This window comes from Camelus dromedarius, chromosome 12 (assembly GCF_036321535.1).
Source record: "Camelus dromedarius isolate mCamDro1 chromosome 12, mCamDro1.pat, whole genome shotgun sequence".
In the NCBI taxonomy this organism is placed as follows: domain Eukaryota; kingdom Metazoa; phylum Chordata; class Mammalia; order Artiodactyla; family Camelidae; genus Camelus; species Camelus dromedarius.
The window spans coordinates 51,198,463-51,212,205 of record NC_087447.1 but is presented as its reverse complement, the minus strand read 5'-3'; the positions used below and the strand labels follow the sequence as shown (position 1 = coordinate 51,212,205).

General features: G+C 37.4%; 1 protein-coding gene across 4 annotated transcripts in view; it reads left to right on the top strand.

The window, feature by feature from the left end:
- PAK1 (p21 (RAC1) activated kinase 1) overlaps positions 1-13,743 on the top strand; it is a 122,679-nt gene that overhangs the window by 57,788 nt on the left and 51,148 nt on the right. For 2 of the 4 annotated variants that reach the window (XM_031460423.2, XM_031460422.2), the window contains exon 2: positions 9,465-9,672. In XM_031460423.2, the coding sequence (XP_031316283.1) occupies positions 9,483-9,672 (190 nt within the window). In that variant the 5' untranslated portion in view covers positions 9,465-9,482. Of the gene's footprint in view, positions 1-9,461; positions 9,673-13,743 lie in introns of all 4 variants that reach the window. The other 2 variants (XM_031460421.2, XM_010990011.3) reach the window with 1 other exon arrangement.

Below are 13,743 nucleotides of genomic sequence, written 5' to 3'. Positions count from 1 at the left end.
CATAAGTTTGTTTTCTATGTCTGTGAGTCTGTTTCTGTTTTGTAAGTAAGTTCATCTTTTTTTTTTCATATTTCATATATAAGTGATGTCATACGGTATTTTTCTTTCTCTTTCTGGCTTATTTTACTTAGAATGACAATCGCTAAGTCCATCCATGTTGCTGCATGTTTGAGTGTGTTTTGATGTTTGAGTGATTTTGACAGGCTATGGTTAGGGAAAAAAAGATGTGAAGGCAGCAGAGACTAACAGATAGTTGATTGGGGCTCAAAATAAAGTCTAGGAATTGTGGTGGAAGTTCCTGAGCAAGTGAGCTGCGTGGATAGGAGGTTGTATTTGGAGTATATATGATTCGTTCTGAATATTGGGGTCAATGAACATTTGGTGATAAGGTCCAAGGTATGATCATGGGAGTATTATGACCTAACTTAGACCATAGGTCAGCAAGTGAAATGGTCAGTGTTGGAAGTGTCATCATTGTGGTTATTGAAGTCACCTGGAATGACACCTGAGGGTACAGAAGAAGACTGATCTAGGAACAAAAGCCTTTGAGTGGGGTATCCAGGAAGTGGGTATTAGGCAACAGGGAAGTGTGATAGCAGTCAGTGGAGGCTACTCAAAGCAATAGAGGTTTCACAAGAAGAAAAAGGAGTGGCTTGGAAATGGCACTGAAAATTCAGGACCCCACTAATAGGCTGGGTATAAAAGAGAAGACAGTCTCCAGCTGGGAGGGCTGCTGGAGAAATCCCTTTCTTAGGAGGTAGCCAAATTTCTTTTAAGGCAAGGAGATGAGTGAAATTAGCCCATGACAAATGGGAAGTTCCAGAGGAAGTAGTGGAGGGGATCCAGAGTCGGGAAAGGGGTGAGGAATTTGGTCAGATTAGAAGGCATACAGAAGAGATTGGTATGCGAGTTTGGGTGATCAAGGATGACTGAAGTAAATGAACACTGGAAACTTGACTAACTTAGTCCTGATTCTCTTTTAGAGGAGAGAGGGCAGTCCATTTTCAAGGTATAATTCCTAACATTTCTGAGAGATTATGTTCATCTGAGGCAGTGTGGGAAATCATAGGGTATTTTCAGGCAGATTGACTGAAGGGTCATCTATTTAGGAGACATGATTCCAGTGTTTCTTGGGAGGTTAAACCAGGTGGCCTTATTGGTTCTTTCAGCCCTCAGATTGTATGAGCCTCAGGTTTAGTGATGATTTTCTCAGTGCAGGCCATTCATGGAGAGGGATGGAGGTTTGAAGCTTAAATTTGAATTTTATTCCTAACTGTTGGGAATAGCTTACTTGGGGCTGCAGGTCAGGAGTTTCCCGAAATGGTGGAAGGAGGATTATGAGACCTTTAGTGCTGGTTTCTGCAAGTCACTCTAGTGACTATCTGCAGGGGTAGTAGGAGTGAGGAAGATGTGTAGTATGATTGGTGGGAGGAGGAGAGGGTGAACGTACAGGGTTAGTCTAAGTGAATTTAAATTCTCTGACTCCAAATCTCTGCCTTTTCTGTTTCACTTTGCTGCTTCTCATTCCTCTCCAATTGCAGGAAGTTTTTCAGGTACAGCCCTTTGTTCATTGTCTCAAATTGTAATTAGAGGGGAATGAGTATTTTTAAGAGAATCAGAATAATCAGAGACTAGTCATATCCTCAATATTTCTTTGAGTGATCTTAGGTAAATTGCATACACCTATGGGTTTCATGTTCAAACTATGAAATAAAGCTTTAGAAGTAGCTGATTCTTCCAGATCCTTTCAGCTCCTATGTTTTTCTCCTCTAAACCAGACTGCCTTAGTCAGTGAACCTTTACTAATTATCTAGTTGTGCCAAGTCTGTGCTGGGTGAGACTTGGGGACATAGAGATTAATCAGACTCAGTTTTGTCCCTTACTTGCTCATGGTCTGATGAGGTTGATATGATGAAATATGGAACCTGCTGCATTGAATTATGTATAAAATGCTATTAAATTTGAGGGAAGGTAGAAGTAGGAGGGCTTGTGTGAAGGTTTCATAGAGGAAGTGAGTCAAGCTGGGTCTTGAAGAATGAGTAGGAGTTTGCATAACATACAACTTGGGACATTTTAGGCAGAGAGAATGGTGTGGGCAAATGTAGGGGTATGAAAGCAGATTGAGCTGGAATGACAAATTTAGGGAATAGAAGAGATGAAACTGGATAGATGAGTAAGGGGTGAGAACAGATATTTATTGAATCTCTGTTTTGTGCCAGGCAGCATGCTAGGTGCTTTTGTATACGCTTTTTAATTCTCATGATAACTCTATAAAGTAGATAGTCTTACTTGTATTTTACAAAAGAGGAAACTGAGGGTCCAAAATTAAAGTAGCTTTCCTAACAGCCCAGAAACAGCTTCCTGTTTTCCTCCCTGCTAGTTGCTTTCTTGTTGTAAACCAGTGTAAGTGGCTGGAGGCTACATGGCGGGAGTGTCTTTGACTTGTCAGAAGGACATCCCTCAGCAAATTCAAGACTACAGCATTCCAGACTCCTGCCAACGAAAACGTCCTGGCAAGATTTAATTAAAGATCAAATTCTCATAACCAGGTGTCAAGGGCATGCAGTACTCCCCAGTCTTGGGTGGGGTGTTGGTCATGCCAGTCTCAGCCGCTCGGGTTGCTGAAACTGAGAAATGTGATTAATATTTGAAATAGGTTTAATTTCTTTTTTTCCTTTCTCTTCTTCAATTAAACAATGGCCTGAGGCATTGTTAGAGGTTATCTAGTACATCACTTTGCTTCTAGAGTGAACAGTGAGGTGTGGTGTAGTGGAAAAAGAGGTGATTCTATAGTCGCACAGACTTCTTCATTCAGGTCCCTGCCTCTGCTGCCCACTAGCTGTCTGACCCTGGGTGATGGGCAGCGTCTCTTGAGATTTTACTTCTTTTGACTTGCTCACTGTTTTATCCCCAGTACCTAGCACAGCCTGGCAAACAGTAAGTTGAGGAATAAATATTTGCATGAATGAATGAGAAAAATGATGCCAACCAAATAGATTTCCAAGTTTTCTTGTAAGCTCCACTAATGTTAGTGGTTATTAAAATATCAGCCTCAAGTGATGGGCTGGAATTCTATTTGTAAAGATGGTTAGTCCAGGAGGTTCTATGGGGATACTTTTAAAAGAATTTTAGCAACTCTGTTAGGCAATTTTGAGGACTCTCCTAAACTCCCAGGTCCCACTGTGTGACCTTAAGGGATCACAGACTCCTCAGTGCACATGGATGACAGCTGGTCCCCTCCTCCAGGCAACACCTCTTTTCTCATTGTCCTCTCTCAGCCTTTTTAAATCAACAATGTCATCTTTTATTTTTAATGTGGAACATTCATTGTACAGATCTAGAACTGCTTAAAATGGACCATTTTTTGACTGGTGCTGTGTATGTGTTGCAGAAAAGAAGAGGCCCTCTGTGATCACTATGTCCTACTTTTCCACCTTCATGTTGCATTCTTCCACACTGTACTCTCACACTTCTGTTGTTCCTATGATCTGGGATATACTTACCATCATTGTCCTCTATCAAAATCATTAATTTATTTATTGTCTGTTTTCCTTGGTCAAGGTAGTATACCAATGCCTGGGCCTATCCCAGACCAATTAAAATCAGAGTTCAAGCAGTGGTATTCCATCTCCCCCCTTTTTTATTAGGAAAATCTCAAATGTACAGCAAAATGGAAAGAATTATAGTGAATAACTGTATAACCACTCCCTAGATTTTTCTACCATTAACATTTTTATATACTTGCTTCATCAGATCCATTATATATCAACATGTATATCACATCCCTATGCTCAACATTAATATATCTTATTTAAAAAAATTTTTTTTCACAGTGAATTGCAGATATTAATATACTTCCCCAAAGTACTTCAGCTGATGTTTTACAAAGCATCTAGGAAATTCTAATAGTCCAGAGTCGAGGACCACTAGTCTGATCTGTTTATTCTTTAAGCCCCGTTTGTTTCTTTTCTTTTCTTTTCTTTTCTCTTCTCTTTCTTTCTTTGTTATCGAGTAATAGTCAGTTTACAATGTTGTGTCAATTTCTGGTGTACAGCACAATTTTTCAGTCATACACGAATATACATATATTCATTTTCATATTCTTTTTCACCATGAGCTACTACAAGATCTTGAATATATTTCCCTGTGCTATACAGTATCAACTTGTTTATCTATTAAGCCCCGATTCTTAATACCAGTTCTATGAAGCCTCACTAATCACCTCAGTTCAGTATATACTTTCCTTTCTGTTTATTCTGACATTTTACTACTTGTACTGTTTATAGCACTCTTCACAATTGTCCTGACATTGTGGTTTTTTAGGTCCTGTCTATCTTGCTTACCAGACTGTGAGAACCTCTAGAGTTGGGATCATCACTTATTCATTTATCTATCTCTGTAGCTCTGGTTTCTAGCATAGCACCTTACATATAAGTACTCAATAAAAATTTATTGATTTGAAATGTAGTTGGATGAAGAACCTGCAACTACAGTAAAAGGTGTACATAACTTTCAGCACATCAACACATGGTCGATTTGAGGACCAAGAAATTGTCTTCTCTAGTGCTTAGCTCATGGCAGATATTTAGTAAATATCATTCTTAAATCCAGCCCAAATGTGTTTATACATTTTTATATTTGCCCTTGGCTGCATTTGACTGGCCTAAACCTAGATCAGAAGTAGCATAGTTCAGGTCAGAAAAGGTACAAACAGGCTAGAATTACCTCAAGTATAGTTGGAAAATCCTTTGGCAGAGAGTTTGGAGATGTGGGTTTCTGTCCCCTCCTTTAAATTTCTGTGTGATCTCAGGAAATTTCCTTCTGCTTTTTGGACCTCTGTATTCTACCTGTTATGTGAGGGGAATTAGTTTAGATGACCTCTAAGATTGCTTCTTGCTTTGATGTTATACGCATCTTAAAATCTTTAGTTGTTTTGGCTATGTTTTACACTAGTGGCTGTGGAATCCAGATGTGATAAAGTGGAAAGAAATAGTTGTTGGTGAACACACTCCTTCCCCTGAATCCGTTTGATTTTATTCAATGTGTGAAGTACCTTGCACATAATGCCTACTTGTAAAGTATTTTCCTTCCCTTTTTCTACAATAGCATTAATAGCTTTATATATTTTATAGCATGCTTTATGCTTTTTACAGAAAAAGAGACACAAATAACTTCCCATTCTTGGTTGCCTTTTGACCAGTATCTGTCTAGGGACTCCGTAGTGGGAAACAACAATTTGCAACTCATAGGTAAAGAGACTTCTATTTAGGACCATGGCTAGTAAATAGCAGAGTCAGGATTTAAACTCAGGTCTCATGATTTTAACTCCAGTAATTTTTTTAAAAACTGTATTACCCTGCCAACGATCCTGCATTTATTACAGAGTTATTCAATTGATTTATAATTAACACTTCATTATAATTAGTTGCTTATAGATTATTAGGCACCTTGAGCCTCTGCGGCATTGGTAAAACATGGTCTTTCTGTTTTATCAGTTTGTTGTCTAGGATGGATAAATGGGTGCCATCTGAACTATCATTCTAAATGTTGGCCTTGGGCCTAGTTTATACACAGCATGTCAGAAGGCATTGGCTTGTCATCCTCCCAAATCTTTGGCCTGCAGAGACTGTTAGAAGATTTAAGATATATTTGGTCACCTTATTCAAGAGTTGAGTGTATTTCTTTTTTTCTTTGTCAGGATTGAAGTTTTGGACTTGTTTTCCTATAAACAAAGTTTAAGACAGTGTACATTTTAAAATGTGCTGATTACTGTGCTAGGTATAGATGGACAAAATGACCTGTGAGTGGATCTATGAAGTGTAAAGAGAGTAAACACTTGTGGAGAAACCATAGTAAAGGGCTGGTTGAAGGGCTGCAGGGAAACTGAAAAGTAGTATAGAAACAGTTAAGTCCAAGTAAATTCAAAGGGAAGGATCAAGAAGGCACAAAATTGTGTTTTATGAGTATAGTTGAAGGTACTGGCATTGTTTAGTATTGAAAAAATAGAGTTGGGAGGTCTTGAAAGATGATTTCAAGTATCTAAAGTTCTGTCTGGGGAAGAGGCAGTAGACTTTTCTGAGTAGCCCTGAGACAGGATTTAGGAGTAATAGATGGAAGTCATATTTGTTTGTTTGCTTATTTACTTGTTCTTTTAGTTGTTCATTTGTTTGTTCATTTCTTCAACAGATCTTTATTGATTACCTATTCTGTGCCAGGCCTGGTGTTGGGGATTGTGAAATGATTGAACTTTTCTCTTGCGTTTATAGTCTTAAGTCTGGCAGGGAAGGACAGTATGGGGAGAGACAAATGTATAAACAAATAATTGCAATGTAGTGTGAGAAGGTAAAACTTAGTATAAGTGATAACTGTCTAAATGAGGTCACCAAAGATAGAATAGGCTGACTTTTGAGACTAGATTTCCTGTCACTGGTGATCTAGGCTGAAATGTGGTACAGAGGATTCAAATATTGTATTCCAACAACCGATTTTAGGTTTTAATAATTTGGAATTTTTTGAAAGTGGAGATGTACCACCTAGAATTCTCCAAGCACAGTGGAAGAATTGGGAAATGAAGAAAAGCTTGTGTCAGAAAGGTTTATAAAGTCTTTCTTGGTATAATCCTGAGCTGTGGTCTTGAAGAGGAGTTACATTCAATGAAACTGTTGGCTGAAGGGACCCAAGAGGCGAGAAAGGGCCTGCTTATGGTATCAGGTGGCTGCAGGGAGTATAAATTTGGAACTGGCAATCTGGAGTGGGAAGGTACACTTGAGAACTGAGCCAGTAGAAATTCTCTTTTGGGGAGCTGAGGGACTTGAGTTGGGGCTGGGAGGGAAAGCAAAGACAAAGCTGCAAAGTGAAACTGGAAGAAATGGATAAAAAGCACACCACCCAGAGAATTAATCTAGATTAATAAGATTGGCCTTGTTACTTGATTTCTTTTGTCCAAAAAGAGAACTAAGGAGCTATTGGTTTGCCAGGGGTAGGTCAGGATCAATTATATAAACAGATGAAGTTTTATTTTGGCCTTGAAAGATGAGTAAGATTTTCATCTGTAGGGGGAGAGAAATCATTGACAGGAAGCATTGGGGGCTGGGCTGGGGCAAGAGGAGGGCAAGAGACTACTTGGCAAATTTGGGAGAACAGAGAGATTTCTGAAGTGTAGTTTGAGTGTAGGCTATGTCCAGATGTAGTGGCTTAGTTTGGAAGGCAGTTCAGTATCAATCAGATTGTGAAGGACCTTAAAATTTCATCTGTACTGAACTCCTTAAAGGCAAGGTAAATATCCCTGTCAACTTTTGAGTAATAAAAATATTTATTGACTCCACTGTGAGTGAGATACTGTACTGGCTCTTTTGGATTGCAAAGGTGACAAAATTGTGCCCGACCTTTGGGGAACATTCTGGCTCCTGATGAAGATAATTATAACATAGTAAAAATAAATGTGAAAGTCTGGAAATATACCCTTTGCCTTGGGATCTGGAGGAGAGGACCCTAACTTCTCAAAGGTGAAAACAATTCCAAAGGGCTTCATAGAAGAAGTAGCAGTGGAAGGGGAGGGAAATTGTCATTCTAAGCAGAGGGAATAGCATGTGCAAAGGAATAGAAATGTGAATGCTACAGTATATTTGAAGACCTTGGAGAAGTTGGGTGTAGCTAGAATGTAAGGGGAGTTAGAAAGAAAGGTAGTAGTGGGAAGTGAGGTTGATGGGTGGGGTAGGTTAAATAATGGTAGGGCCTTCAAAAGCAAGCCAAGGAACTTTAGCTTTTATTCTGAGATGTTAATGAAGGGTTTTAAGTAGAGGAGTGGTGTACTTTAAGATCATTGATGGCATGTGGAGAAAGGTTTAGGGAAGGAAATGAATGCAGGGGATCATTTAGTCCTTTATTAGAAAATGTTAAAAAAAAAAAAAAAAAGAAAAACTTCTATGTATTTTGTTCATAACATTTAAGTATTTGACTTCTAAAACAGTGGTATTCAATTCCGGCAGGCATTGGGATCTAAATTTTAAAATTACCAATTTTTTTTAAGTGAAAGCAAGTTTATTTAGAAAGATACACAATCCATAGGCAGTGCGGTCTGTCTCACTCAGAAGGCAAAACAGCTTAGGAGATACATACGCCATAGGCAGAAGGTGGGCCTTCTCAGAAAGGTGAGACGGAGAGAGTTTGAGAGGTATGGGGTGTTTAGTTTAAACGTGAAAGTGTTGCACAGTCCATAGACAGAGTGTGGACTGCCTCAGAAGGCAAGAGAGAGAGAGAGAGAGAGCGCGACCACGAGGTGCGGAGTTGTTAGGTTTTATGGACTTGGTAATAAAATTACAGAATTTTGATCTTAACACCTACCTATACTAAATCAAAGTTTATGGAGGTCAAACAAGGACATCTATATTTCTAAAAAACTCTTGGTGATTATTACACTGTTTTTCTTTTTTTTTTTTTTAATTAGAAAATTTAGCCTCCAAAGCATTTTGTGTTTGACTCCAAGGAGCTTACATTCTAAAAAGTCATGGTTAAAGATATAATTTCCATTGTAGCATGGAAGAATAATGAGAAACTTTATTAACTCTGGGTACATTCATATTTATCCGTTGTCCAGAACACTTGTTTAAAGTAATATCATCTGTTTTCACTAAAACTGTTAGTACCTTATGATAGAGATTTCCACCCCTCCTTTTTAAAAAGATTTTATTCCTTTTATTTTCCAGAAGCATTGTAGATTGCCTATATAGAAGGAGGTTAAATTTTAGTGGAAGGAGATACTGGAGAGATGATACAGACCAGGGGTCAGCAAGCTTTTTCTGTAAAGGACTAGATAGTAAATATTTTTAGATTTGTGGACAAGCTAATTGTTTTAGGTGTGGTGCAACTACTCAGTTTTGCCATTGGAATGTGCAAGAAGCCATAAGCAATATGTGAATGAATGGGTGTGACTGGGTTCCAGTAAAACTATTTATAAAACCAGCAGCTTTACTGACCCTTGGTATAGTGATACAGTCCCTTCCAGAGAAGGCATGATTTTTCCTAAGGTTACAAAATTAGAATTGCAATGTGGAATGCTGTTAGCAGTTTTATTTAATCTTTATATGAATGAATAAATGGAATCCAAATGGTTAAGGAATTTCTCTTAAGCTAGTAAGCAGCATTGGGGTTAATACTCAGTTTAGCTGGGCCAAATTTTTGCCTTTTTAACCACATCATGATGGTTTTTTTTGTGATGCCTTAGATAGAAGAATACAGGGAAAAGCAAGAACATTGAGAATTTCTAGCAGTGCTTGGCACAGAGTAGGTATTACATTTTTGAATATTGACAGAATACGATAGCAGTAATCATAGTATGCAGTGGAATGGCTTGAGGTGGGTCCTGGAGAAGAGATTGTATAATTTGGATTCTTTAAAAATTTTCAGCACATATGTCTTTTTGCTCAAAAATAATAAAAGAGTTATGTTCTTTTTGATTTCAGTAGCTGCTGGTGGTGGTGACAATGTCAAATAACGGCCTAGACATTCAAGACAAACCCCCAGCCCCTCCGATGAGAAACACCAGCACTATGATTGGAGCTGGCAGTAAAGATGCTGGAACCTTGAACCACGGTTCCAAACCTCTACCTCCAAACCCAGAGGAGAAGAAAAAGAAGGACCGATTTTACCGATCCATCTTACCTGGAGATAAAAGTATAGTATTTCATTTCTTTCTCGCCATTTGTATGCTTAAATTTTTTTTTTTTTTGTCAGCTGAATAAAGGATTTGTCCCTTCCTTGACTTAATTCTCATTAAATATTTTCCTTGTCTTTTTTTCCTGAAGTGGCTGAAGTCAAATGGAAAATAGACCCATTTTTAAACTCTATTAACTATATCTGAGCAAAATTCTAGGAAAATAATTATGCTTTTGCCATATTTTGGTCAATCTGAAGCCATATATTTACTTACTTTTTAAGTTCTTAAACTGTTTATGAACTGACAAAATATAAGTGATACTGAAATATCTTTGTTCGGACATGTTTTTTTTCCCCAACTAGTTTCATTTGAAATGTCTTCTTTCCAGATTCTTGATTGCCTCTTCTTTATTCATATGTCCTGATCTTAAACCCAGATTTGGGGATTAAATATCAGTAAGAAAGACAAATAATAGCTGAGAAAAGGAAGTTGAGAAAAGGAAGCAGGACTTAACATTAGTTCATTAAGAATAAGTCATACTAAGCTGGGGCTCATTTCCTTTTTACTGATTAAATTTCTAGAATAATCAGGATTTCAGCAGTGTCTGATAAAAGCCACTGAGATCCTATGGACAAGATTGTGAAATAGAGTTTTAGATGTCCACATGGATAAATGACTTTTGTTCAACCCTCCAAATATCTAAGTGGCTGTTAATATGAAGTAAAGTTGTCTGTCATGCTTACAGGGCTTTGTTCTTGTGGCATGCTGAAGAAACTGACCTTTTATCTTTAAATAGCTATTTGAGCTTCTGATTTAGGTGGACCTGGTTCAAATCCTGGAATCATCACTTACAAGCTCTTTAACCTTAGGTATGTCAGTTACCTCCTTTGACTTTTAGTTTTCTATCTCCAAGAAAGATGGGGCTTATCTATCTCTAAAATTGGGATAATATCTCACAGGGTTGTTGTGTGAAGATTACATGCAAAGTTCCTAATACAGTATCTACTGCACAGTCGACACTGAAACATTAGTACCCTTTCTCCCACTCCTTTGTTGAAACTGGGAGACATAACTAGTAGACTACATAATAAATGAGAATTGGGATTCTGAAACAGTAGACCAAATATACCAAGTACAGTGGTAAATTGCAGAACATAACTTACATTGCAGAAAAATGTAACTGCATAAATACAGACCAGGGGAGATGGTAGATAATAGTATCATTAACCAAATAGGGAACACAGGAAGAGGAACAAGTCAGAAGTTGGTGATTGGAGTGCAGGGAAGATGATGACTTTAAACACACTGCATTTGCAGTAAAAAGATAATTTTAGACACTGCTTTTGAGTTGTCTTGACACAGAAATGTTTAATAGAGAGTGATCTTACATGTAGGTAATGATTGTTGAATAACTGAAATGAGAACTATTGAGGACTTTTATTGAGTACATTGGACATGTATCTTTGTGTTTACCCTTTTCTACTCCACCTTCATTGTGATCTCTTTTGGGGTCTAGATAGAAGAGATATATGGAAGTTGCTTCACTTTTGTTTTCTGGCTAATTCACTTATGTAGTAGCTGCCAACTTTCTAGATACAGGGGCTATGTGATGTTACTCTACTGTAGAATCTTCTCCCACATATATAACCACTTTGTTTATACCTCAGTCTAGGTGTGTGCTCATTTTTAATACTGTGCTTCATCAATCATAATTCTTGATCTCTATAAATAAGTAGGCCTTCACCCTGAGTTTCTACATGTAGTAAAGAGGACTTTTAAAAAATAAAAAGTTGGAATTGTTCTTGCTGGCAAACCAGGAGGATAATGAATTCCCACCCAATAAGCATCATCAAAAGTTAAAGTTTTGTGCTTCAGAGGACACCATCAAGAAAGTGAAAAGATAACCCGCAGAATGGTAGAAAAATTTCCCAAATCGTATAACTAATAAAGGACTTATATAAAAAATATAAAAAGAGCTGTTACAACTCAGTAGAAAAGGAAAACATAATTAAAGAATGGGCAAAAGATTCAAATAGACATTTCTCCAGAGAGGATATACAGATGACGAAGAAGCAAATGAAAAGATGCACAAAGTTATTAGCCATCAGGGAAATGCAAATCACAACCACAATGAGATACCACTATAAACCCACTAGGATGGCTGTAATAAAAAACACATAATAACAAGTGTTGACAAGAATGTGGAGAAATTGGAACCCTCACATATTGCTGATGGGAGTGTAAGATTGTGCAGCCACTGTAGGAAAGTCTGGCAGTTCCTCAAAAGGTTAAATATAGAGTTACCATATGACTGAGAAATGAAAACATATCCACACAGAAACTTGTACATGAATGTTTACAGCAGCATTATTGATAATAGCCAAAAAATGGGAATGACTTAAATATCCATCAACTGATGAATGGATAAATAAAATGTATATCTGTACAAAGAAATATTATTTGGTAATGAAAAGAAATGAAGTCCTGATCCAATATAAGATGGGTGAACCTTGAAAACATCTTAGTGAAAGAAGCCAGCCACAAAGGATCACATATTGTATGATTCTGTTTATATGAATTATCTAGGCAAATTCATAGATAAAAAGTAGAAGAGTGGTTGCCTATGATTGTTGGAGGAGGTGGATCAGACTAGGGTGCATGGGACTAGGGATGGGATTAAGAGGTATGGAGTTTCTCTTTGGAGTGATGAAAATGTTTTAAACTGTGAGGATGGTTCCCCAGCTCAGTGAATATATCAAGAGCCACTGAATTATACACCTTATAAATGAATTGTATGGTATGTGAATTATATCTCAATAAAAACTCTTAAAAAAAAACCAGCAGATGGAAGCATTTAGACATCATTGGGAACTAAAGGAATGATCTTATGTATTGAATGGGTTGGTGGGGGTCTGGATATCTGCATTCTAGTCTTGGTTCATTGTAGATTGGCTGCCTCATTTGAGTCAGTTACATTTCTCTGGGCTTAAGTGCCTTCATCTAAAAAATTAGAGTCAAACCAGTAGACATACACAGTCTTTTATAGCTTTGAAAATCCTGTAGTTACATAAATGAGACATAAAGATGAAGTTGGGTCAGGTTATATATGTATGTGAAATGAAACTAGGCCATTGTGAAGTATTTTGATCAGTGATAAAGCTGTAGATGCAGAGATTCTCCTGGAAATCCTTGCTGAGTAACCCTAGGCCAAATCTGGTCTGAAAATAAATCTTGTAACTCAAGATCAAAGCTACATCTCTATAAATTCAAAGCATGAAGGTAGAAAGTATAGAGTTATAAGAAGTTCTTGTGAAATGATCTGGTAATCTCTCTTTCATCCCCTAGTTACAGATTTCCTGTATATATACCCTGGGGACATAGGTTTCACTCCTTTGCTTTAAGACCTTAGATAGCTATAATTAATGCATACATCAAAATGAAATAAAAGAGTTTTTTTTCCCTTTTGTTTGGAACATTTTTTGTTCCGCTTGGTTTTGTACTTGTTGATGTTATCTCAGCCAGTAAGCATCTGTTGACCTGCTGCTTTGTGCTTAACTTTGTTCTAGAAGGATAAATAGCAATGTTGGCAGTCTTTGAACTGGTATGCCCTTCATAAAGTATTTGAGAATTTATACCAGCTACACAGAGAAATGGTCTAGAACTGGACTTAGAGAACCTAGATTGAGCCCTACTGCTAACATTTACACTGGTTTTTTTTTCCCCTTTTACCTATTTATTTTAATCCCTGTATCCTCATCTGTAAAGTGTATCATTAGTAGGCTTTTGTCATTTGACATAGTGGGTATAAAAGCATTTTCTAAACTGTAAAATACTACAGAAATAAGAAGGTTTTTTTTTTTTAAAGGGAAACCTCATTTCTTGTTTGATCTGATACCCGTAATAACTCATTTTCAGTTGGGGAGGCTGAGGCTTAGAGAAGAGTAAATTGATCAAGATCTCACACCTGGAAAGTGGCAGGGATGAGTATTGAACTAAGTCTTCTCAAAGTATCTGTTACATCATAACATACTACCTCTGTGAGTTGTTCTCAACTCAGCTTACACAATTGACTCATGGTGTGTTTCTAA